The sequence below is a fragment of the Carcharhinus amblyrhynchos genome, chromosome 8, assembly GCF_965287045.1.
Source record: "Carcharhinus amblyrhynchos chromosome 8, sCarAmb.v2.hapA, whole genome shotgun sequence".
NCBI classification, from domain to species: Eukaryota; Metazoa; Chordata; class Chondrichthyes; order Carcharhiniformes; family Carcharhinidae; genus Carcharhinus; species Carcharhinus amblyrhynchos.
The window spans coordinates 117,176,459-117,204,123 of record NC_137331.1 but is presented as its reverse complement, the minus strand read 5'-3'; the positions used below and the strand labels follow the sequence as shown (position 1 = coordinate 117,204,123).

At 46.1% G+C, this 27,665-nt stretch overlaps 1 protein-coding gene across 1 annotated transcript in view; it reads right to left on the bottom strand.

The window, feature by feature from the left end:
- Nucleotides 1–4,333: 4,333 nt before the first annotated feature.
- LOC145346862 (cadherin-7-like) overlaps nt 4,334–27,665 on the bottom strand; it is a 167,743-nt gene continuing 144,411 nt past the window's right edge. The window contains exons 10-12 of the mRNA XM_080194706.1: nt 11,181–11,298; nt 6,420–6,671; nt 4,334–5,633 (exon numbers count right to left, since the gene is read on the bottom strand). Coding sequence (XP_080050832.1) covers nt 5,140–5,633; nt 6,420–6,671; nt 11,181–11,298 — 864 coding nt within the window. The 3' untranslated portion in view covers nt 4,334–5,139. The remainder of the gene's footprint in view (nt 5,634–6,419; nt 6,672–11,180; nt 11,299–27,665) is intronic.

Sequence of the window (27,665 nt, the reverse complement as noted above, 5' to 3'; positions counted from 1 at the left end):
GCTTGTTATCGATAGACACATGAACAGATGGGGAATAGCGGAATACAGGCAGTTGGTCTGGATAGGACAATGTGATCGGCACAGGTTTTTGGAGGGCCAAAGGGCCTTGTTCTTGTACTGTGCTGTTCTTTCTTCTTTGTCCTGCCCCTAAATTTGTATGTTTGTACTTTAGTGTTATAATTTGCCGCATGGAAAGATTTCTCCTGATTTTTTTTTTGTTAAATTTCAATCCTCCAGCCAATGTCTCCCTATTGAGTCTATCAAAGTCCTTTGTAATTTCCAATATCTTTATTAAATCTGCGTGTAATCTTCTCTGCTCTAAGTGGAACAATCCTGGCTTCTCCAATCTCTCCAGGTGATTGAAATCCCTGTCTCGCTCTAGCACCAGTTACTCAATGCCAGGTACATTTGTTTCAACGCTGTAATGTTAATTCTAAGCTCCAGGTTTAAAATCATTCTTAAAAATGTATCACAGGGATGTTGACATTGTTGGAAGGTAACTGGAATTACCCCTGATTTTAAGCACTGCATTTCTGCATGGCTGTCTTCAAGCTCACTGTGTTCCATGCTATTACCCATCCGCATTCTCTCATAACACCATGAGATGTAGGGGGCAGAAGCAGGCCATTTGTCCATCACGTCTGCTCCACAATGCTACGCTCTCATATTTCATTCTAATTTTATTAAACTCTTGGACAGTTAGATGAAAAATCAGTCCTAAATGATGATACCTGGGTTAGAACAAAGAACAACACAGCACGGGAAACAGGCCCTTCGGCCTTCCAAGCCTGCGCCGCTCATTGGTCCAACTACACCATTCGTTTGTAAAGCTGACAATTATAAGGATAAAGCTGACAATTATAAGGATCACTAGTGTCATAGAACCATAGATGTTTACAGCATGGAAACAGGCCCTTCAGCCCAACTTCTCCATGCCACACCTTTCTCTTAACCACTAAGCTAGTCCCAATTGCCTGTGTTTGGTCCATATCCCTCCATACCGATCCCTACCCCTGTCACATTGCTACGTCACATTAAGCCACACTTTAGTAATAGCTGAGTTACGGGATGGCCAGCGTCCTTGTTACCAGAGCAGTTGCCTTCATGACACGTGGGTCAGGCTGCAGAGAATCTGAGAACAGAAGGCCGCGTTGAACTTGAAATCTAACTTTTGCACCATAAGGCCCATCCTTACTGTGAAAAGGCGACTGGCGCAGAAAATATCTGGAGGTTGCAAACTCCGTCAAATTGGAGGATGAGAGGCGACTTAATAGAGGTTTATAAGATGATGAGAGGGATTGATAGAGTGGACGTTCAGAGGCTATTTCCGCAGGTGGATGTAGCTGTTACTGGGGGGCATAACTATAAGGTTCATGGTGGGAGATATAGGAGGGATGTCCAAGGAAGATTCTTCACTCAGAGAGTGGTTGGGGTGTGGAATACACTGCCTGCTGTGATTCCAACATTTTAGGAACTTTCAAGCGGTTATTGGATAGGCACATGGAGCACTCCAGAATTACAGGGAATGGGATAGCTTGATCTTGGGATTGGACATAGCTCAGCACAACATTGAGGGCCGAAGGGCCTGTACTGTGCTGTAATGTTCTATCTATGTTTCTATGTTTAAATCAGCAGCTCTTAAAGGGTTACAGCTTGACACTTGGACACAAGTTGTAATAATGGTAGAAATGTAGATTAATCTGATCACAACAGGGCAGTGATGAGTTGGGAGGAGATTGCTATTTTGGGTGCTGAACAGTTGAAGAGTTCAGTGTAGGCCATAAGACCATTAGACATAGGAGCAGAATTAGGCCATTCAGCCCATTGAGTCTGTTCCGCCATTCAATCATGGCAGATTATATTTTTCTCATCCCCATTCTTCTGCCTTTTCCCCATAACCCCTAAGTGTAGCAGCGAGGGACACGGAAGGTCACACTCCCCACCTTCTCCATGGACATATGTCACACGGATATTTCGAGTCAATTTCCACGCCTTCTCCATGGAAGCAGGGCGGCATGGTGGTACAGTGGTTAGCGCTGCTGCTTTACAGAACCAGGGACCCGGGGTTCGATTCCCGGCTTGGGTCACTGTCTCTGCGGAGTCTGCACATTCCCCCCCCACCGGCTGTGTCTGCGTGGGTTTCCGTCGGGTTCTCTGGCTTCCTCCCACAGTCCGAAAGACGTGCTGGTTGGGTGGATTGGCCGTGCTAAATTCTCCCTCAGTGTACCCGAACAGGCGCCAGGAGTGTGGTGACTCGGGGATTTTCACAGTAACTACATTGCAATGCCATATGGTCTCCTTCTGTGATGTACGAATCTATGATTGCAGAGACGTTGGTTGGTTGGCTTACCCTACATGTCCTTTATCATCCCCAGCCCCCTCCTTCCCAAAGTACAGGGGTAAGATTGTGGTGATTGTTGGGAACGATCGCACAGTGAGTATGTGATTAGCAACCCAGAGCTTTGGGCTAATAATCAGGAGCTTAAATCTCATCACAGCAGTTGAAGAGCTTGAAGCCAATTGCACAAATTTAAGATAATATTAGAATGTAAAGTTATGATTAATAACGGTGACCTTGCCATCACTGATCCATTGCAAAAACCCACCTGGTTCACTAATGTTCTCTCGGGAAGGAAACTTGCTGCTCTTACCGGCTCTGGCCCATACATGACTCCTAACCCTCTTCCGGAGTGGCCTAGCAATTTGCTTTGTTATACCATACAAAAAAGTCACTGTGGTGACCCCGGGGGCGAGGGCTGACCTGCCCGGGGACCCACCCCTAGAGGCAGTCGAGGGCTGGAGTGCGAGGAGTGCAGGTCATCAATAAACCCTATTGTTCCTGTAGCCTGTCTCACTCTGAGTTCTTTGGAGCTACCCCACAGCCCTCGCCGGTAGTCTCAGACTGAACACTGGGTGAAATTGTTGTCGGTGCAGGCTTGATGGTCCAAATGGCCCCCCTCTGTACTGTAAGGATTCTATGATTCTAGGGAATCTCTGATTCTAAGATACGCTTTGTGTTGGGCATTCGTAAATGTGGCTTGTTTCGATTTAAAATGAGGAAATGTTTATCACACAGTGTAAGGTGTAATTCCTGTGTTAACACAGCCCATTAGTGCGGATACAAATAGCACATTATTGCAGGTGAACAGGATGGTGCTAATTTGCTGGAATGTTTGAGCAATTTAAACTTGGAAGTCATGCGTCAATGGAGTACGACACTGTTCCAAGAAGTGCTCACTTGTGCGTGGGATTGTTGCTTGAGAGGTTCAAGTCTTTTGCCTGTCGCAGTTCAGACATTACAGGTTCAAAGTAGAGGAGCTGGTTACCTGATGTGGACAGGTTGTATGGAGTTGTCTGACTAAGCCAATGTTGTACAGTGTATCATACTGAAACCTGTACCTTCTAAAAGCTTAATAAATAGAGGCAAAGAGTAAAGAAGCCAAGACTGTTGTGCAATGTGGGGCACAACCCCTTTAAGCGGATGGGTCAGGTGATCTGGGGGGAGGGGTGACCTGCCTGGGGCAGTTGAGGGCTGGAGTGCGAGGAGAACAGGTTGTCAATAAATCCTATTGTTCCTGTGGCTATTCCCCGCACCCCTCAACCCTCCTGTCCACCCAAATCCACTCCCCCCCCTCAACACCCCCAAGCCCAACCTCCCCGGTAGTCTCAGACTTAACACTAGTGATAAGATCGGCGCCTTGCTTCCATGATTGTGAGGGAGGACCAAGGATTTTCTTTGGTAAACCTGTATAAAACAGTGCAGCCCAATAACCAAAGTCCACAACTTTGCTCCTTGACCCTGACTCACCAGGATAGGGGACAAATGCTGGCTTTGCCCGCGGTGTGCCACATCACGGTGGCACGGTGGTTAGCATTGCTGCCTCGCAGCTCCAAGGACCTGGGTTCAATTCCCGGCTTGGGTCACCGCCTGTTTGGTGCTTGCAAACTCTCCCCAGTGTCTGTGTGGATTTCCACCGGGTGCTCCAGCTTCCTCGCACACTCCAAAGATATGCTGGTTAGGTGCATTGGCCATGCTAAATTGCCTCTTATGTGTCCCAGGATGTGTAAGTTAGCGGGGTAAATATGTAGGGTTACGGGGATAGGGGCTGGGTGGGATTGGGGTCGGTGCAGACTTGATGGGCCAAATGGCCTCCTTCTGTACTGTAGGGATTCTATGATTATGATCGAATGAAAATATGAAACAAAAAGGTGGGTGGGGAGTATTGAATAGAAAGACAGATCCAGTAACTGACAAGGGAAAGAAGTTGAGGGAACCATATAAGTTAGTGTTACATAACGGGGTACATAAAGTATATTAATTTCCACTCTTTTATTGAAAACTATACAGGTATGACCAAACGTAATGACACATTTTAATATCCTATTACAAAACTCATTTTTTATTATTCATATATGTCCAAATGAAGGAAATTCTACTGAACCATGGAGTAATGATTGTCTACAGGACTGCACCTGATTTTTCTCCCCCACAGCTTATGACGTACGATGGGTTTTCCAAATCTGACATGGAAAAAAGAAGAACAATTTCTATTTTTTCCTTCCCTTTGCAGCCTGCAGTGAGTGGTCAAACAGCCCAGAAAGCATAATGATCCAGGGAAAAAAAAGGTACTTCCTCGCGATTTTTGGAGAGGACGGAAGGTTCCATTAATTTAGTTAGCTCTGCTCATGCTTTTAGTTTGTCCGTATATTCTGGAGTTGAGTTACAGTCAGCATGTGATCCCCATGCCTGAGTCTGGCCCAGCATACAGACTGGCTCAGCCGCGATAGGGCTCGGCTTCATTTTGTTTCACTATAAATATATCAACGCGTAACAAATAAAAAAAAAGGATAAATTCTCCTGTACAAATCAGAAGAGATAATGTTTATAACAGAGCACTGCTGTCATTCTATCTTTCGTTTTCTAAAAAAAAGCTAAGCAAATGCTCGCAATCCGTTTCTTTAGTGTGTTTTTTTTTCCATGGGAATTCAGATGTAACTGCACCACTTAAAAAGAGGCAAAGTAAGACTCTTAAAAAATGGTTTCGTATTTACATTTTCTTCTTTAATCTCCAGCCCCACCCGCCCGAAACTGTTCCGCGGCTTACAAAAAAAAAAATTCAATCATTCCGCCGGTTGGGTTTAAGAGTTCATACTGTCCTTGGAGCTACCGTACATGTCTGCCAGTTTCTTGAACCGGGGTCCCCAGTCACTGAGGTAATCGTAATTCTGATCTGACGCTGAAGTAATGGACTCCAAGGAGCTGAGTGACTCTGCCACCGAGCCGTTCCCCTCGAACGCGTACGTCTGCAGAGAGTCATAGGGGGGAGCGCAGGGGTCGCTGTCCGCGCCCTTCATCCGCTCCCAGATAAATTCCCTGAACATAACGTTATCGGGAGACAGCTTGTGCGCCGCTTTGGAAAAGAGCTGGATTTCGGGCGTCACGTCCCGGCGCACTTTCACCTCCTGGATGAAGTTGAGGTTCCGGAGCGTGGCCATGTCGAAAGCCTCCGTGTCCTCCTCGCCGCCTCCCTCGTCGTCGTACCTGACGATGTTTTCCCGGATGTCCTTCTCCTCGTCAAATATCAAAGGCTCCTTCTTGCGTCTCCTCAGCGTCACAATGAGCAGCACCAGCACTGCAACACATACACAGAGCAAAGAGAACATTCAAAATCTGCCTCACCAGGGGTACACTCGCAGAAGGAGGCCATTTGCCCCCTCGAGCCTATTCCATCATTCTGTCTCCATACTAACTCCATCTTGATCTGCTTAGGCTCCACTACTGTGTAGGAGGCCTTGTGGCACAGTGGGTTAGCACCCCTACCTCTGAGCCAGGAGCTCTGGGTTTGAGTCCCAATCTCATTAACCTGTGCTATCTCCATTGTCTTCACCTTTCAGACTTGAACAGCAGATTAGCTGTAAAGACTCGCGTTCTAATCAGTATTCTGTAAAAGGTGTGTGACTTTATATGCCCGGTTGGTGAGCAGAACTCTCCACTCACTTGACGAAGGAACAGCATTCCGAAAGCTTGTGGGTTTTACAACCAAATAAACCTGTTGGACTTTAACCTGGTGTTGTGAGACTTCTAACTTTGAGTCCCAACCCAGGAATTGGTGGTCAAGGAGGGTCCGTAGATAACGCGGTCAAACAGGTTGAGTGTGTCAACCCGTAAATGCTTCCGAGCACACCAACGGCTGACGGCAAGATTGGGAGAGAATCCGGGTCAGTCACGCTTGATGTGGAGCGGTGCCCCTCAATCTATAAGCCCCTGGTAACAGACTAGCAATCTGTTCTGGAGATTTACGAGCTACGGAAACAGACGAAGTTCTGTGGTGGCGCAACAAGGCCAACCGGGAACCTCAAACAAGAATTCCCTTTTCATAACGGTGCAAAATCGAAACGGTTAAAGATACACGGCATACCTAGTAGTGTCAGGACACAGGCCAAGATGGCAATGAGAGCTCCAGTGCTGAGGCCAGCGGGCAGGACAAAGGCTTCGGCGTTGCATGAGTGAGCGATGCCCTCGCTATCGCAGCCGCAGACGCGGACAGTCAGGGTGTTGGTGCTGCTCAGAGAGGGCGTCCCGTTGTCCACAATTACAATGGGCAGGAAGTACACTGCTTGTTCCTGTCGACTGAACCCAGCTCTTCGAGTCATGATGGTGGCCGTGTTATCTGAAAACATTTTTTGTTTGGAAAAATAATCAAGCTATTTTTGTACAGAATTCCACAGAACTGTGCACGACAAAGATCAGCCTGACATGTCCATCATGCTGTTTCACCAGCCCACCAACAACCTCTATTTTCTCGCTCTAAGGAAATTTGGCATGTCAGCTATGATTCTCACCAACTTTTATAGATGCACCATAGCAAGCAACCTTTTTGGTTGTATCACAGCTTGGTATGGCTCCTGCTCTGCCCAAGACTGCAAGAAACTACACAGGGTTGTGAATGTAGCCCAATCCATCACCCAAACCAGCCTCCATTGACTCTGTCTAGACTTCCCACTGCGTCAGAAAAGCAGCCAGCATAGCTAAGGACCCCACGCACCCCGGACATTCTCTCTTCCATCAGGAAAAAGATGCAGAAGTCTAAGTTCACGGACCAACCGGCTCAAGAACAGCTTCTTCCCTGCTAATGGACCGACATCACATTAAATTGATCTTTCTCTACACCCTCACTACGTCAGTAACACTACATTCTGCAACTCTCTCCTTTCCTTCTCTATGAACGCTTTGTCTGTACAGTGCATAAGAAACACTACTTTTCACTGTACACTAATACATGTGACAATAATAAATCAAATCAAATTCTGCTCCTACTCTACTTTCTCAAGCCCCATCAATATCATCTTTCAACCTTTTCCCCCTCATCAACTTGTCTAATTTCTCCTGAAAGGTATCAGCATTATATTTTTTTCATTCACGGGACAAGGGTGTCGCTGTCTGGCCAGTATTTATTGCCCACCCCTACTTGCCCTTGAGAAGGTGGTGGTGAGCTGCCTTCTTGAGTCGCTGCAGTCCATGTGACCCACAATGCCAGTAGGGAAGGGATTCTTGGATTCTGACCCAGTGATTGCGAAGGAATGGCCGATATATTTCCCAGCCAGGTTGGTGAGTGGCTTGGAGGGGAACTTGCAGATGCTTGTGTTCCCATGTATTTTGCTGCCCTTGTCCTACCTGCCACACCCACTCCATGTAGCAGCAAATTCCACATTTTAAACACACTCTAGGAGAAAGATTCCCTCCGGAATTCGCCATTGGAGTTTTTGATGGCCATCTTATTGTGAAAAATCGCCACAGTCCCAGATGACCATAGGCTGATCTCTCCTTTGAGTGGGGGGGCGCTGACTGATGGTAATTTAACCTGAGGACCATCACACCTCAGACGAGGGCCAAGGTTGAGAAGATGGAGCCTTCATGAATAACCTCAGCCAGTATGGATATTGAACCTGCGCCATTGAGATATTTATGATGGCAATATAGTTAGCCTCATAGTGCCAGGGACCCAGATTTGGTTCCAACCATGGGCGATTGTGTGGAGTTTACACGTTCTCCCCGCATCTGCAGAGTTCCCCCCGAGTGCTCCAGTGTCCTCCCACACTCCAAAGATATGCAGGTTAGGTGGATTGGCCATGCTAAATTACCCCTTAATGTCCCAGGGTGTGTGGGTTAGACAGATTAACCATGGGAAATGTGTAGGGTTACTGGGATAGAATTAGGAGATGGCCTGGGTAAGATACTCTGTCAGAGAATCGGTGCAGACTCAATGGGCCAAATGGCCTGCTTCTGTCCTGCAGGGAATTACGGTATACGTACACATATATACTATATACATACAAAGAGACATATACAATATGTGGCACGATGGCACAGTGGTTAGCACTACTGCCTCATAGCGTCAGGACCCGGGTTCGATCCCTGCCTTGGGTCCTGTCTGTGTGGAGTTTACACATTCTCCCCGTGTCTGTGTGGGTTTCCACTCACAGTCCAAAGACGTGTGGGTTAGGTGGATTGACTATGCTACATTGCCCCTTAGTGTCTGGGGGACTAGCTAGGGTAAATGCATGGGGATATGGCCTGGGTAGGAACGTGAACGGTGCAGGCTCGATGGGCCGAATAGCCTCCTTCCGCACTGTTGGCATCCATGATTCTATTTGTGCATTACTATATGGCTCCTGGTTTTCAGATAATAAATCTGATACATTATATATCAATTATAAATTGTTTCTACATTCATTCAACGAACAATTGATACCTGTTATATACAAGTATATGCAACTCAGTATAACATGTGATCCAGTATTAAACTTATTTGGCACAACACAGTGAACCATTGGATGTGACTTATTACGATGAAAGTCGGTGCCTATTAAATACGTCCATTTTCTCCCCACTTGTTTTACTTTAAATAGGCAGCAGAGAATTTGTCTTTGCGTTCCTGTCTCACTCAGCGGCTGGGCGCGCCTTTGAGTACATTACAGCTTAATTATAAGGCACCCCGTCGTCATCCATCATTCGGTGACACAAGGACATGTTGTGCGGGTGTCACAGGTCCCCAGCATTTACGCACTTTGATTGATCAGCTCCAGGGCGAACAACATGTTGGCGTTGAAAAGCCATTAACAGAGCAAAAAAAAAACATTTTTGTCACGCTGTCATATCACAATGTAAAATACGCGACATTCAGAAAAAGGTCACCTCTCTTTTCATGTCTTCCCAAACCAATTTACAGAATTATTTGCCCGTATTGCCAGAGCATAAAACATTGACGTTTCTCTTTTCTAAGCATCTCGCTTGAATATTTTTGTTGTTTTAATTTCTGTTAGGTCACCTTGACTCGACCGATAGAACGCTGGCGGGAAGTTGCGTAAGAACCCAAATGCCATTGAAATTTTAGACCGTTGACCAGATTAAGAGAGACGAACATAGGGAGGCATTTCTCCCCCACTCCATGGTGCGTTAGGCAGCGGTGGGTGACGGTGCCCTGCGTGCTGGCAGCGCGATATTATAGTGCCACCGTTGTCGACAGGGTTTCCTATTGAACGTACCCCCTCTCCACCGGGAAACCCGCGGCAGGGGTGCACTGACGGGGACGGCACTCTGGCACTGCTGCTTCACAACGCCAGGGACCCGGGTTCGATTCCTGGCTTGGGTCACTGTCTGTGCAGACTCTGCACATTCTCTCCGTGTCTACGTGGGCTTTCTCCGGGTGCTCTGGTTTCCTCCCACAGGCTGAAAAAAGTGCTGGTTAGATGCATTGACCTGAATAGGTGCACGACTGTAGCGAATTTCACAGTAACTTCAGCGCAGTGTTAATGTAAGCCTTACTAGTGACAATTCAATAAACTTTACACTATTCATGGGACTATAACACCGATACCCCCCCCGCCACCCTGACTCCCCCAGTGTGAATGGCAGCTAGATTTCAGCGATACCATTTCACAGAATCGCTACAGTGCAGCAGGAAGTCATTTGGCCCATTGGCTCTGCACTAACTCAGAATCTTACCCAGGCCCTCCTGCCTAATCTTAACCCCTAATCCACCAAACTTGCACATCTTTGGACACAAAGGGGCAATTTAGCATGGCCAATCCACCTCACCTACACATCTTTGGACACTAAGGGTCAATTTAGCATGGCCAATCCACCTAACCCACACATCATTGGGCATGAAGGGATAGTTTTGCATGGCCTATCCACCTAATCTGCGTATCTTTGGACACAAAGGGACAAGTTAGCATGCAATCCAACTAACCTGCACATCTTTGGACATGATGTGGATATGCTGGCGTTGGACTGGGGTAAACACAGTAAAAAGTCTGACAACACCAGGTTTAAGTCCAACCGATTTATTTGACAGTATACTCACTAGCTTTCGGTAGTTTTCCAGACAGTACACTCACTAGTATACTGTCTGGAGACAATACACATCTCTTTAACCTGTGATCAGTGCTCCTTCCACTCACATTGTCGGCCACTTTAGGACTTGAACAGCAGGTTAGGAGTAAAGATTCGCATTTTAATCAGTAATCTGTAAACTGTCTGTGCTTTATATGCTCTGTCTGAGGCCAGAACTCTCCATTCACCTGACAAAGGGACTAACCCCAAAAGCTAGTGAGTTTACTATCAAATAAATCGGTTGGACTTAAACCTGGTGTTGTCAGACTTTTTACCATCTTTGGACACACAGAGACAATTGAGCATGGCCAATCCACTGTGCCTGTACGTCTTTAGACACAATGGGACAATTTAGCATGGCCAATCCACATAACATGCACATCTTTGGACTGTGGGAGGAAACTGGAGCACCCAGAGAAAACCCATGCAGAGACGGGGAGAACGTGCAAACTCCGTATAGACGGTGACCCAAATCGAGAATCGAACATGGGTCCCTGTCGCTGTGAGGCAGCTGTGCTAACCACTGTGAAACAGTTGCTTTGTGAAATGAGGGATCACCTTCATCTAGGTGTACGCGATGATTCACGAAGAATTGTCACTGACCAGGCAGCTAAACCATATTTTTTATATTCCGACAGAGGCCAATGAATCTATAACTGGGGTCCCGCAGCAAGAATGGGTTTGTTTTTTGCTCAGAGTCAGTGATAAACGTGTAAGAGAAAAGATGTAAGCCACAAAACTCCGACTGACCCAGACATTAATGCAGCAGGATATCAATAGGTACCTTTGTTATCTTGCACCGTGAAGTTCAGGTTACTGATAGCGCCAGGAGCAAGAGAGAAATAAAAATGGTGTCCGTTGGGTGGTTTATCTTTGTCCACTGCTCTGATTCGCTGTATTATCTGTAATTGCAGCAAAAGATTAGATTCGATTTGAGTCCTGAAGCACCAGTGAAAGAACTCAACCGTTCCAGGTCAAATTCAGAAGGACAAGATAATTTTGTGAGACAAATACACACTTACAAAATCTTGTAAAGAGCCCTGTAAGATAAAGGTATAAGGAAACAGAGGATGGGAAAACTACTAGCTATTCAATGCAACTTCTCATAAATTACACCCAATCTGATAGATCTGAGTTTATTCGGATGCATAATATCTAGAGTTAATAGTTAATAGTGTTAATAGTGAGAGACTGCTGCCTAGACTGGGTATGAACACGAGAGGTCATCATTTAAGGGTGAGGGGGGAGAGGTATAATTTGGAGGTGAGAAGAAGGTTCTTTACGCAGAGAGTTGTGGGGGTCTGGAATGCGCTACCGAGTAGGGTGGTGGAGGCAGGAACGTTGGACTCGTTTAAGATGCAGTTAGATAGGCACATGAGTGAAACGAGAATGGAGGGATATGGTAGGGGCTATTAAATAGGGTTAAACCTCGGGAGACACCGGAAAGGCAGGCTGTATGATTAATATTTTTTGTCTTTATTCCACAGGTGGAGGTCCACCTCGTGTCAAACGAGGGGCATGCACACGGCGGGTCGTGCGTGGGCTGCTCTTGGAAGTCCGGGAGTGGCCTAGTACTTCATGTCGGTGTGTGTGCTTGATCCTGGACCAGTAGACGGGCGCCGCAACAGCTCAGTGACTAGCACTGCTGGCTGTGCAGATACATGGATTTGGGCCTGTGTCTGTGGGAGTTTGCGCATTCTCCCTGTGGTTGCGTGGGTTTCCTCCGGGCGCTCCGGTTTCCTCCCACACCCCAAAGATGTGCTCTTAGGCTAATCGGTTTTTACCAAATTGACACTATTTCTTCCCTGAATCTGACTGAGTAGGGTTCCATTCGTAGACATGCAGGGTAAAATAGGTGTAGGGTGATGCGGCGGCGCGGGCTCGTTGGGCCGAAGGGCCTGTTTCCCGTGCTGGGTTGTTCTTTGTTCTTTGTATCTATATAAAGACTCCGAAACAACAATTGTTCTTCATCTGTGCTTCCATCGCACAAGGACATACATTCTAATTCGTATGCTGAGGTTGTGGAGGTGGGTGTGTCAATATAGAAAGAATCATGGAATGTAATCATAGAATCCCTACAGTACAGAAGGAGGCCATTCGGCCCATCGAGTGTGCACCAACCACAATCCCACCCAGGCTCTATTCCCGTAACCAGACATGTTTACCCTGCTAATCCCACTGACACTAAGGGACATTTTATCATGGCCAATCAACCTAACCTGCACACTTTTGGAGTGTGGGTGGAAACCGGAGCACCCGGAGGAAACCCACGCAGACATGGGCAGCATGGTGGCACTGTTGGGCGGAATGGTGGCACAGTGGTTAGCATAGCTGCCTCACAGCTCCTGGGACCTGGGTTCGATTCCTGGCTTGGGTTACTGTCTGTGTGGAGTTTGCATGTTCTCCCCGGGTCTGCATGGGTTCCCTCCAGGTGCTCCGGTTTCCTCCCACAGTCCAATGATGTGTGGGTTAGGTCAATGGGCCATGATAAATTGCCCCTTAGTGTCCAGGAATACGTAGGGATAAGTGGGATCAATATGTGGGGTTGCAGGGATGGGCCTGGGTGGGATTGTTGTCAGTGCAGACTTGATGGACCAAATGGCCTCCTTCTGTGCTGTAGGGACGCTATGATTCTGTGATTCTCTGAACGTGCAAACTCGAGGCCAATGACTGTGACCCGAGGTCAGAGTTGAACCTAGGACCCTGACACTGTGAGGCAGCAGTGCTAACCACTGGAACACCACAGACAATGATATAAAGGATTTGGAAAAATGTTACAGAGGGAACGAAAACAGTGCGTGGTCCCTTTAAAAGCCAGTTGCGAGTTCAGTGCTTGGATGCAGAGTACACATAGGGTACAGTCGCAGCATTTGTTTCATGGGCCAAGCATCAAGATTGCCTTGGTAACAGACTTTTGCATTTTAATAGCCTATTAGTTTAAAAAAGACGATCAGCTATTAAGAGCCTATCAGATTTGAATTTATTGCTGTTGACAACCTCAGACGAATCATGGTGTAGGAAAATTGTGAGGTTTTTGCAAGTATAAAGGCCAGAGTAGCACCATCTCAGAGGAACATCTCTAGAGCCAGATCAATTGAAGGAGTTAAAGGCATTTAAGAGCAGTTAGATTGACTGAAGCAGTTAGATCTTAATTCTGCCAGCTTCAGATATGCCTTAATAGGAATCATTATTTAACCAACAAAAAGTACCAAGTCAGACAGCACTTACAGACAGTGGATACCTACAGAAGAACTCCAAATCTTTTCCAAGCCATCAGACCTGGTTGTATATAGTTTTTTGAGAGTGGCTAAGATTCTGTTGTTACTGTTTTGGTACTGAATGGTCCTTGTCTTTATTTGAACAGCATTTCAGTCCATCCTTTAATTAAAATGTAACTGGTTTAGTTAAAGCTCGCGACTGGCTGAATAAAATAACTTGTTAATTGTTCACTTAAAGCGAGCGTCAGGTCTTAATATGAATGAATCTCTAAACATTAATGTAGAAAAGTCAACACCTCCCCAAACACTTCTACCAGATTACGAAGCGAGGTAAAAGGCTCTGCCTCGTAACACTGAAAAGAATGTTCATATTTATTGCTGATTCCCATCAGGGAAAGAGGGTGGTGCATTGGAAATGTCACTGAACTCGTAATCTGAACTCGTAGAGACTAAAGAGTAAGACGAGTGAGGGCTAATACTCTCTAGGCAGGGGGTGAGATTTTCCGTCTCCCCCTCATAATGTGTTTTGCAGTGGCAGAGGCCACTGGCCAGCGGTGGGATCTTACAGTCCTGCCACTGTCAATGGGGTTTCCAATTGTTCCCACCCTCCACTGCCAGAGAGCCCAGATCCAGTGGGGGTGGGGGTGGGAGGGAAGGTGCACCATCGGTGGGATTGGAAGATCCGATTGGAAGGATGGGCCAGAAAATCCCAACTATGGTTTCAAATCATGGGATGAAAAGCTGGACGAGTGAGAAGTGTTCGAGGGTTCTGGGTCTGTACTCGATGGAGGTTAGAAGGATGCAGTGGGGAGGAATCTCATTCAAACTTACAGGAGACTGGAAGGCCTGGATAGAGTGGACGTGGGGAAGATATTTTCATTAATAGGACAGATGAGGATCCTATAGCACAGCCTCAGAGTAAAAGGATAACCTTTTAGAACCAAGATGAGGAGGAATTTCTTCACCCAGAGGGTGGTGGATCTGTGGAATTCATTGTCACAGGAGGCTGTGGAGACCAGATCATTGAATGTATTTAAGATAGAGATGGATAGGTTCTGAGAGCCAACATTTTGAGTCTAGATGATCCTTCATCGGAGCTCTGACAAAGGGTCAATACTCGAAACATTGGCGCTATTGTCTCCCCACAGATGCTGTCAGACCTGCTGAGATCTTCCAGCATCTTCTCTTTTAGTTTCAGATTCCAGCACCCACAGTAATTTGATTATAGGTAGGTACTTGATTGGTAAGCAGATTAAAGGTTAAGGCGAAAAGGCAGGAGAATGGGGTTGAGAAACCTATCAGCCATGATCGAATGACAGAGCGGTATTCGATAGGCCGAATGGCCTAATTCTGCTCCTATGTCTTATGATCGCAAGATCTTATGAAATCGCATCATGACAGCTAGTGGAATTTAAACTCTGTTAATATATTTGGATGGTCAGATTAATATCTGTTCATATAATTGGATAGTCAGAAGCTTTCTCCCAGGGTGGAAGAGTCAATTACTAGGGGGCACAAGTTTAAGGTGGGAGGGGCAAGGTTTAAAGGAGATATATGAGGCAGATTTTTTACATAGAGAGTAGTGGGTGCCTGGAACTCGTTACCGGGGGAGGTAGTGGAAGCGGATACAATAGCGACTTTTAAGGGGCATCTCGACAAATACATGAACAGGATGGGAATAGAGGGATATGGTCCCTGGAAGGGTAGGGGGTTTTAGTTAAGTCCGGCAGCATGGTCCCGTGCTGTAATTTTCTTTGTTCTTCGTCATATATCAGGAACTGAAAGCTCATCTCAGTAATGGTGACCGTAAAACTACCATCGATTGCTGCAAAAACTCAACTGGTTCATTTTAGGGAAGGAAATCTGCTGTTTTGTCTAGCCAATAATGTCAGCATTGTGGCCAATTATTAACTGCCCTCTGAAATCATCCTGGCAAGCCACTCAGTTCGAGGGCAATTACACTTCTCGAACCACTGCAGCCCATGCAATGCAGGAACATTCACAATGGTGTGAGAGTTGGAGAGATTTGACCCAGTGGCAGTGAATGGTTATAGTGGTGGATAGGGTGCTGATAAATAAGTTGCTTTGTCCGGGATGGTGTCGAGCTTTTTGAATGTTGTTGGAGCTGCACCTGCGGAAATTAAGCTGTAACTCCAGCTGTGGCTAAGTGTTTAATTCACTTTGCTCTGTGAGATTAAGAATGCTCACTTCAAATAAAGCACCATGGGGCTGCCGGGATTTCTGAAATTATAGTTAAAAGCAGTTAAATGCTGGTGTGGAAATAAGTTATAACAACAAAAGCAAGCAACTCTGTCAGCAAATATAGAGACAAGGCCTTCAGTGAGGCCAGTGCTTGGGTAGTCAGGATAAGCGACTAATCTAAACCTTGTGTCAGGTTCATAAACACTATGTTCCCAGCCTTGGCCACAGGGTGAAAGAAAGACCCTTTCAACAAAATTCCAAAGAACAAAATACAGTGAATGATAACTGCGACATTGTTTGTATGAATTCGGAAAATACCTTGCAGTGCAAATGGGATGCTGGCCTTTGTAGCGAGGGGGATTGAATATAAAAGTAGGGAGGTCTTGCTGCGGCTGTGCAGGGCACTGGTGAGGCCGCAGCTGGAGTACTGTGTGCAGTTTTGGTCGCCGCACTTACGCAAGGATATTTTGGCCTTGGAGGGAGTGCAGAGGAGGTTTACTAGGCTGATTCCAGAGTTGAGGGGGTTGAACTATGAGGAGAGGCTGAATAAACTAGGCTTGTACTCGTTAGAGTTTAGAAGAATGAGGGGAGATCTCATTGAGACGTATAAGATGTTGAATGGGATGGATAGGATAGAGGTGGAGAGGCTCTTCCTGCTCAGAAAGGACAGTAGGACTAGAGGGCACAGCCTCAGGATAAAGGGGGGGGCAGTTTAGAACGGAGTTGAGGAGGAACTTCTTCACTCAAAGGGTGGTGAATCTCTGGAATTCTCTGCCCGTTGAAGTGGTGGAGGCTGCCTCGCTCAATATTTTTAAGACGCAGGTTGATAGGTTTTTGATAAGCAAGGGAATTAAGGGTTATGGGGAGAGGGCGGGAATGTGGAACTGAGCCACGACAGATCAGCCATGATCTTATTGAATGGCGGGGCAGGCTCGAGGGGCTAGATGGTCTACTCCTGCTCCTATTTCTTATGTTCTTATGTGCTGAATGTGTGTTCTCCTTGCTCGTAAATAATTAAAGCTTGTAAGTTTGAGTACTCTCTGTGCCTAGTGTTGTTTGTACCCAAGTCAACTATAGTGCTGAGTGTTGACTGTACGCGAATATTCGATACATCCATCCAGGCAAGTGGAGAGTGTTCCATCACACTCCTGACCTGTGCCTTGTAGGTGGTGGACAGGCTTTGGGGAGTGAGGAGGTGAGTTATTCATCCCAGGATTCCTAGCCTCTGACCTGTTCTGGTAGCCACAGTATTTATATGGCAGGTCCAGTTCAGTTTCTGGTCAATGGTAACCCCTGGTAAGTTGACAGTGGGAGATTCTGCAATGGTGATGCCATTGGATCTCAAGTGGAAATGGTTAGATTCACTCTTATTGGAGATGGTCATTGGCTGGCGTTTGTGTTGGGCAACATTGGAAAAGCCTTTCATCAGAGCCAATGAAAGGTTTGGAATATGAGGGTTTTTATATGAATAGAAGGGGAAGAGACAGGAAGAACAAAGGATGTCATAGGATGGAGAACAGGAGAAATCAAAAGGATTTGGTGAAATCTGCAACTTCACTCTATATACCCTACCCCAGAATCCCACAATACCTTTAACTAAACAAAAACCCATCATAGAACATAGAACATTACAGCACAGTACAGGCCCTTCGGCCCTCGATGTTGCGCCGACCAATGGAACCAATCTAATGACCCTCTAACCTAAACTATTCATAGAATCATAGAATTCCTACAGAGCAGAAGGAGGTCATTTGCCCATCGAGTCTGCACTGACCACAATCCCACCCAGGCCCTATTCCTGGAACCCCATATATTTACCTGCTAATCCCTCTAAGGGACAATTTATCATGTTCAATCAACCTGACCTGCACATCTTTGGACCGGGAGAGGAAACCGGAGCACCCGGAGGAAACCCACGCAGACTTGGGGAGAATGTGGAAACTCCACACAGACACTTACCCGAGGCTGGAACTGAACCCAAATCCCTGGTGCTGTGAGACAGCAGTGCTAACCACTGTACCACCATGCTGCCCCAATCTCAGATTTAAAAAAATATTGATCTAGCATCAACTGCCTTCTGTAGAACTGGTTCCAAACTTTCACCGCTCTTTGCGCATAGAAATGTTCCCTAATTTCACTCCTATTGTGGCTAGTTCTAATTTTATTGACTACGTCTCCTTGGCCCAGACTCCCCAGTGAGCAGAATTCATTTCTAGCTGGGCACTTTAGATGTCTTGAAGACGTCAATCATTTCATCATTTAACCTTCTGAACTCTAGCAATGTAAGCTGAGTCTGTTTAATCTCCTCTTGCTCTATTAGCTCAGCATCATCTTCTCAAGGGCAATTAGGGTTGGACAGTAAGTGCTGCTCCAGTGACATTGCATGATAGAATTTAAGAAAAGGAACCAGTCCAGCTCTCTCCACGGCCCACATGACGTCCCTGTGATCTGGTGTCCAAAACTGTTTCACAGTCCTTCAGGTGTGGTCTAATGGTGGCACAACGGTTAGAATTGCTGCCTCACAGGGACAGGGACCCAGGTTCGATTCCTGGGGCACTGTCTGTGTGGAGTTTGCACATTCCCCCCCCCGCCCCACAGCCCCCCCCACCCCCCCCCCCCACCCCCTGGGTCTGCAAGGGTTTCTTCTGGGTGCTCTGGTTTCCTACAACAATCCAAAGGTGTGCAAATTAGGTGGATTGGCCATACTAAATTGCCCCTTGGTGTCCAAAGGTGTGCAAATTAGGTGGATTGGCCATGCTAAATTGTCACTTGGTGTCCAAAGGTGTGTAGTTTGGGTGGATTGGCCATGTTAAATTGCCCCGGTGCCCAAAGATGTGCAAGTTAGCTGGATTGATCATGCTAAATTGCCCCTTAGTGTCCAAAGATGTGCAGGTTAAGTGGCTTGGTGATGGTAAGTGTGTGGAGTTATGGGGAAATAAGGCAGGGAGGAGGACCTGGGTAAACTGCTCTTTTGGAGAGTCAGTGCAGACTCAAGGGGATGAATGGCCTTCTTCTACACTGTCAGGATTCTATGGTTAATGTCATTACCATCTAAATTTGTACCAAATGGACTTCACTACCTTAAACATGGTGTTACGATATCTGACCACTCACAAATTCACTTTACCATCTTTGTTGTAGAAGTGGTAACTGAGTTAAAGGATGCACATTCTCACCACTGTCTGGGCAAGGGCACTTCCCCTGACCTTGCTGTATCAGCGCTATCATTCGCACAGAGTAAAGACCTGCATCTGCACTCTGACCCTGCGCTCAGCGGATTTAAGAGCTGTCAATGAGAAACTGAGCAGATTTACCCTGATCTCTCGAAGCTCCGTCACCAATCTCAGATTTCCTGCTCAATTCCGACGCAGTTACAGATCTGTCATTCCTCTCAATTAGATTACTCGGAATTGGTGTGGAGACTAATTAAAATTTATTCGCAGAGATGGAAGAACGCCCGTGTGCCGTACAGCTGAATGCTTTCACCAAATGTTACAGCTTGATGGGACAAATCTTGAAATAGACAACCACGTTGACTGATTTGACAGTTCAGTGGATGAGCTTTATTTATTTATCCAGAACCTCTTTACAGCCTTAAACTTGTTAGACTAAAACAATTATTTTGTTTAAGCAGCTGAAAATCTTAGTTACCCCACTGAGACCAATTAGATTGCAATAGTTTTGTAAATGGTACTTCAAGACAGCAGTTTCATATATGCTGGAACCACACGGGCTCTGTATGCCTATTAATTATGAATGAAACATTCTCAAACAAAACTAAGCCACTGTGAAACCTTGTTAGTATAAACTTCATTGCTGTAAATATTTTTGTTCTAATAAGCCAGCTGACATTATTACGAGTAAAGGATGTTAAGTCTTAATCCAAATTAGGTGAGAACTATTTTTGAATTGAATAGGCGCATTCCTTAGATGAGGAAGCTGTCTCAAGAAGAAAGGTTGAACACATTGACTCAACATCCATTGGAGTTTAGAAGAATAAGAAGTGATCTTACTGAAACATGTACGATCCCGAGGGGACTTGATAGGATAAATACCAAGAGGATGTTGCCACTTGTGGGAAATACTAAAACCAGGCGACAAAGTTTAAGAAAAAGAGGTCTTCAAGAGATGAGGAGAATTTATTTCTTCTCAAAGGGTTGTAAGAATGTTGAATTCTTCTCCCCAGAAAGCACTGGAGTGACACCCAGTCAGGCCGTGGGTGAGGCTAATCCATTTCACTGGGGGTATGCTGATGCCTGCAATGGTCGTCTGAAATCATAGATTCCCTCCAGTGCAGAAGGAGACCATTCGGCCCATTGAGTCTGCACCGACAACAATCCCACCCTGGTCCCATCCCCATGACCCCACCCAATTTACCCTGTTTATCCTCCTGACACTGATGGCAATTTAGCATGGCCAAGTCACCTGTCATGCACATCTTTGGACTGTGGGAGGAAACCAGAGCACCAGGATTTGATTTAATTTATTATTGTCACATGTATTAAAGCACAGGGAAAAGTATTGTTTCTTGTGCACTATACAAATAAAACATTACATTCATAGAGAAGGAAATGAGAGAGTGCAGAATATAGTGTTACATACATAGCTAGGTTATAGAGAAAGATCAACTTAATGCAAGGTAAATGCATTCAAAAGTTTGACAGCGGCAGGGAAGAAGACGTTCTTGAGTCAATTGGTAAGTGACCTCAGACTTTGTATCTTTTTCCCAAAGGAAGAAGATTGAAGAGAGAATGTCCGGGGTGCATGGAGTCCTTGATTATGCTGGAACTTTAGGAACTTTCAAGCGGTTATTGGATAGGCACATGGAGCACACCAGAATGATAGGGAATGGGATAGCTTGATCTTGGGTTTGGACATAGCTGGGCACAACATCGAGGGGCGAAGGGCCTGTACTGTTCTATGTTCTAATGCGCAAACTCCGCACAGACAGTGACCCGAGGCAGGAATTGAACTGAGGTCCCTGATGCTGTGAGGTAGCAGTGCTAACCACTGTGCCACCATGCCGTCCAAGCGAGGGTAAAGGATCAGGGTAGCCAATAAGGTTAAACTGAGGCTTAACAAGATGCAATTTTTCAAAGCCAGGTCAGCAGTAATACTGCATTGTATTTTTTAAGGTTCATTTTAAAAATCCACAATGTTCCTTTAATTTTAAACTTGACATGAAGTAACATGAATAGAGGTGAAAAAAGTAATTTACCCAAGTTTTACTGATACCAGTAAACCAAAACTTTTAGGGGTGAAGTTATGAAACACTTCAACACACAAAGAATGGTGGAAATTTGGAACTCTGCCACCACAGAGTCACAGACTCAATGAGGTTGGCAGCATGGAAACAGGTGCAGAGGGATATGGGCCAAATGTGGGCAACTGGGACTAGCTTAGGGGTTAAAAAGAAGGAGTGGCATGTTTCCAATGATAAAAACCTACCAAACTCAGAATTAAAACTTTATCTCTCATAAGTTGCCATTGAATACAGAAGTTGGGGCGTCTTGTTGAAGATGTACAGGGCATTAGTAAGGCCACACTTGGAACTTGGAAGGGGCGGCACGGTGGCACAGGGGTTAGCACTGCTGCCTCGCAGAGACAGAGCCCGGGTTCGATTCTGGCCTCAGGTAACAGTCTGTGTGGAGTTTGCACGTTCTCCCCGTGTCTGTGTGGGTTTCCTCTGGGTGTTCCGGTTTCCTCCCACGCTCCAGAAATGTGTGTGCTAGGTTGATTGGGCATGCTAAATTGACCCTTGTGTCAGGGACAAACCAGATCCAAGCTGACAAGACGATACATCACATCTTGGGTTCCATAATCCAAGCTGGCAGGATGAGGCACTGCACCCACTCCCAGCCTTCATCTTAGCCAAAAGGCCGACCTTGGTTCTATTTGGTTCTATTTTGGCCCAAGTCTTCGATTCCCCCAACCAGTGGAAAGAGTTTCTCTCCACCTATACTATTAGTTCCTTTTAGTACTTTGAAAACTTTTATTTTTTTCCCCTTCTAATTTTAAGAATTTCAGGGAATACAATGCTATTTTCTTTATTCTCTTCTGGTAGTTTAATCAATTAGTTTAATAATATCCTTTCTATTATAGTGTGACCAGACCTCTACACGCTATTCATGGAATCCCTTCAGTACAGAAGGAGGTCATTCAGCCCGTCAAGTTTGTACTGACCACATCCCACCCAGCCCCTCTTCTCATAACCCCACATATTCGCCCGGCTAACCCCCCTCTCACTAAGGGGAAAGTTAGCACGGTCAATCAACCTAACCCGCACATTTTTGGACTGTGGGAAGAAACCAGAGCACCCGGAGAAAACCTATGAGTGGCATGGTGGCACAGTGGTTAGCAGTGCTGCCTCATTCATAGCACCAGGGATCCTGGTTCAAAGAACAGCACAGCACAGGAAACAGGCCCTTCGGCCCGACAAGCCCGTGCCGCCCATTTTAACACACTCAGTGAGTGCCTTATCCGAGTCTTTACGTCTCTCGCTGACGTTTTTGTCTACCTCTAGCGGAACTCCACAATAAAGGGGGTGGAAATTTAGGGAATTATATGTGCGCCAGATTAATGGAGATCCAATTCAGGGACAATTTATTGACGCCAATCAGCCTAAAAAGCATGTTTTTGGGGTGTGGGAGGAAACCGGAGCACCCGGAGAAAACCCACGCAAGCACGGGGAGAATGTGCAAACTCCCACAGACATTGATCCAAGCTGGAGATCCGATCCGGGACCCTGTAACTGTACAGTAAACAGTGATAATCACTGAGCTGACGTGTTGCCCGTCAATCGGTCCAGAGTAAGCGTACACTAACGACGTGAAGCACTAGGCAACTCTCGAAGCAACATCCAAGAGCAACCCTAGCACGACCCATTGCGTGTATGCACCTCATTGGCCAACGAGGTGGACCGAATCGCCTGTGGGTGTAAAACGAGACATCAATAAACATAAATTCAATTCTGGCCTCAGGTCATTGTCTGTGTGGAGTTTGCACATTCTCCTTGTGTCTGCGTGCATTTTCTCTGCATGCTCCGGTTTCCTCCCACAGTCCAAAGATGTGTGGGTTAGGTTGATTGGTCATGTTAAATTGACCTTAGTGTCAGGGGAGCTAGCAGGGTGAATATAAGGGATTATGGGGATAGGGCCTGGGTGGGATTGTGGTGACTGCAGACTCGATGGGCCAAATGGCCTCCTTCTGTACTAGAGGATTCTAATTAGCCAACTGAATTCAGTCTGTGATATCAAGAAATGGTTGAAGGCACTGGATACTGCAAAGGCAATAGACCCTGATAACGTTCCAGCAATAATACTGAAGACTTGTGCTCCAGAACTTGTTGTTCCCCTAGCCAAGTTGTTCCAATACAGCTACAGCATCTACCTGGCAATGTGCACAGCTGCTCAAGCGTATCTTGTACAGAGAAATGACAGGACAAATCCAACCCAATCAATTTTTTTTATTCATTCATGGGATGTGGGCATCACTGGTTAGACCAGTATTGATTGCCTATCCCTAATTGCCCTTGATCAGAGGGCATTTAAGAGTCCGCAGGTACAATACTACATTTTTAATTCTCTCCTAGTAAGTTTACCAATTAGCCAAATGGATTCACTCTATGTGAAGCGCAGTGGCAAGTGGTTAGGTCCAGTAACAGCAGTCAAACCATCACTGCCCATTCTTAGTCCAAGCCTAATCTTTGCTTTTCACAAGAAATTCTGGACCCATTTTCAAATTTGGCTTCCAAAATTCTGGATTTCCCTCATCATGGTGGCACGCTGGCACAGTGGTTAGCACTGCTGCCTCACAGCTCCAGGGACCTGGGTTCAATTCCAGCCTCGGATCACTGTCTGTGTGAAGACTGTACGTTCTCCCCATGTCAGTATGGGTTTCCTCCAGATGCTCCAGTTTCCTCCCACAGTGCAAAGATGTGTGGGTTAGCTCCATTGGCTTTGATAAATTGCCCCTTAGTGTTCCATGATATGTAGGCTAGAGGGATTAATGGGGTAAATTTGTGGGGTTACAGGGATAGGGCCTCCGTGGGATTGTTGTCAGTGCAGACTCGATGGGCTGAAAGGCCTCCTTCTGTAGGGTTTCTATGATTCTATCCCATTCGCCCCAAGTGTTACATCTCGTTGCCTCTTGAATACATTCAATGTTTTGGTATCAACTACTTCCTGTGGTAATGAATTCCACAGGCTCAACACTCTTTGGGTGAAGAAATGTCTCCTCATCTCTGTCCTAAATGGTCTACCCTGAATGCTTAGACAGTGAGCTCTGGTTCTGGACTTGCCCACCATCAGGAACAGCCTTCCTGTATCTACCCTGCCTAGTCCTGTTGGAATTTTATAAGTTTCTATGAGGTTCCCTCTCATTCATCTAAACTCCAGCGAAAACAATCCTAACCTTCATAGAAATCATAGGATCATAGAAACCCTACAGTGCAGAAGGAGACCATTCAGCCCATCGTGTCTGCACCAACACCCATATTTACCCATTAATCCCCCTAACCTACGCATCATAGGACTCTAAGGGGCAATTTTTAGCACGCCCAATTAACTTAACCCGTACATCTTTGGACAGTGGGAGGAATGATGTGGATGTGCCGGCGTTGGACTGGGGTAAACACAGTAAAAAGTCTGACAACACCAGGTTTTAGTCCAACCGATTTAGTTGATAGTAAACGCACAAGCTTTCGGGTTAGTCCCTTCGTCAGGTGAATGGAGAGTTCTGGCCTCAGACTGAGCATATAAAGCACAGACAGTTTACAGATTACTGATTAGAATGCAAATCTTTACACCTAACCTGCTGTTCAAGTCTTGAAGTGGCCGACAATGTGAGTGGAAGGAGCACTGATCACAGGTTAAAGAGATGTGTATTGTCTCCAGACAGTACAGTAAGTGAGGTTTTGCAAACCCAGGCAAGTCACGGGGGTTACAGATAGTGCGACTCTGCGCTGAGCAGAGACTGATAGCCAAGTTCCACACACATGAGGACAGTCTGAACAAGGATCTTGGGTTCATGTCGCACTATCTGTAACCCCCAACACTTGCCTGGGTTTGCAAAACCTCACTTACTGTACTGTCTGGAGACAATACACATCTCTTTAACCTGTGATCAGTGCTCCTTCCACACACATTGTCGGCCACTTCAAGACTTGAACAGCAGGTTAGATGTAAAGATTTGCATTCTAATCAGTAATCTGTAAACTGTCTGTGCTTTATATGCTCAGTCTGAGGCCAGAACTCTCCATTCACCTGACGAAGGGACTAACCCGAAAGCTTGTGCGTTTACTACCAAATAAATCGGTTGGACTAAAACCTGGTGTTGTCAGGCTTTTTACAGTGGGAGGAAACCAGAGCACCCGGAGGAAACCCACGCAGACACGTACATAAGAACATAAGAAATAGGAGCAGGAGTAGGCCATCTAGCCCTTCGAGCCTGCCCCGCCATTCAATAAGATCATGGCTGATCTGTCGTGTCTCAGTTCCACATTCCCGCCCTCTCCCCAAAACCCTTAATCCCCTCGCTTATCAAAAACCCATCAACCCACGTCTTAAAAATTTTGAGTGAGGTAGCCTCCACCACCTCAACGGGCAGAGAATTCCAGAGATTCACCACCCTTTGAGTGAAGAAGTTCCTCCTCAACTCCGTTCTAAACCGCCCCCCCTTTATCTTGAGGCTGTGCCCCCTAGTCCTACTGTCCTTTCTGAGCAGGAAGAGTCTCTCCACCTCTATCCTATCCATCCTATTCATCATCTTATACGTCTCAATGAGATCTCCCTTCATTCTTCTAAACTCTAACGAGTACAAGCCTAGTTTATTCAGCCTCTCCTCATAGCTCAACCCCCTCAACTCCGTGGAAAATGTGCAAACTCCACACAGACAGTGACCCAAGCTGGGAATCGAACCCAGGTCCCTGGAGCTGTGAAGCAGCAGTGTTAACCACTGTGCTACCGTGCCGCCCTCAACCTTGTCCTCATACATCAGTCCCGCCATCCTCAGAATCAGTCTGATAAACCTTCGCTGCATTCCCTCGAGAACAAGAACACCCTTCCTCAAAAAAGGAGACCAAAACTGCACACAGTACTCTCGGTGTGGCCTCACCAAAGCCCTGTATAATTGCAACAACACATCCTGTCCTTGCAACTTCTTGCAATGAAGGCCAATGGCAGATTTCCTTCGTGACAGATTATTAGTGAACCAGATGGGATTTTACGACACTTGACAATGGTTTCATAGTCATCAGTAGACTTTTAATTCCGGATTTCTTTTATTGTTGAATTCAAATTTCACCATCTGCTGTGGTGGGATTGGAGCCCAGGTCCCCAGGGCATTACCCTGGGTCTCTGGATTAGTAGTCCAACTGCAATACCACTACACCACGGCCTGCCCCATCAGTCTATTCCCAATTATTAGTAGAGTTTGGGAGGTAGCATTGACAGTGCAGAAAGAGGCCCTTCGGCCCATCGAGTCTGCACTGAACACAACCCACCCAGGCCTTACCCCCATATACCCACTAACCCCTCTAATCTACACATCCCTGCACACTAAGGGGCAATTTCTTAGCATGGCCAATCAACCTAACCCGCACATCTTTGGCCTGTGGGAGGAAACCGGGGTACCCGGAGGAAACCCATGCAGACACGAGGAGAATGCGCAAACTCCACACAGACAGTGACCCGAGCCAGGAATTGAACCCAGGACCCTGGAGCTGTGAAGCAGCAGTGCTAACCACTGTGCTACCGCGCCGCCCCTGAAGGCATTTTAGAGTCAACCATACAGCGCCTGATATCTTGATAGCGCATGCATTTACACTGGGCCCTTCACATCAGAACGAGGAGCCTGGAAGTGCTCCTTGACCCTGTGAGATATCCCGTGTAGAGCAACAGCTCCTACTGTGTTGGCGAATGGAAGGAGTCAACACTGTCACGCAAATGGCCATGAGGGGAACAAGATGGCATGAGCCAGCGTTTGACTGGGCCTGCCCACTCGCACTGAACTGTCAACATCCCTTTAAAACAATAAAAAAAACACCCTGGATTGTCAGATCATTATCTTGTTGCTCTCTTTTTTTCTGTGGATTCTTGTTGTGCACAAATTTCCTCCATGGCAGCAGTGGCTCCGGTCCCAAGTGGAAGAACTTTGAGGTACCCTCAGTTCAGGAACGGTGCTATATATATATAAAAAGTGTCTCTCTTTGCCAGCGGAAGGAACAATAGACGGAGCTTCCATTCTGTGCCTTCATTCCGATGCACAGAGTGGAGTTGTATAATTGATTTGGTGGGTAACCGGGCATATGGCACATTATTGGAGCTTTCACACAAACTGAATGAGAATGGTCTCTCCGTGTCTGTATTTCGGATTATTCGTATTCTAATTGGAATGATGGCAAATAAATGTTCCCTGGAATTTTAAAGTATATTTCGAGTCATCTGGCATTTTAATTTTTAATTTGCTGCAAACCTGTATTTTTTTCATTTAAATTGCTATCGTGTATCCACAATGCCCTGTGATTTAATCTAATTATAGCTCTTTGTATTCATGTCAAAGGCACAAAGCATCTAACAGTCATTCGGGAAAAATCATTGAAAGCAGCAGTATGCTTTTTCCAACAGTCTACACTTTGATTGCAAGTAATTTGTATGGATTGTGGGACCCGTTTTTGTCTAATTTTTAAAGGATTCTGTGAGATTTGCAGTTCAATTTCCAACATAACCAAACCAGAATAACAAATTCGCCCATTTTCTTGCAAGACAGACACTGGTAATGTTTCCATTGTGGCCAACTAAACTTCTATTTGAACCATTCTTCATGCCTTTACCTGTCCTGTTAACACCGCC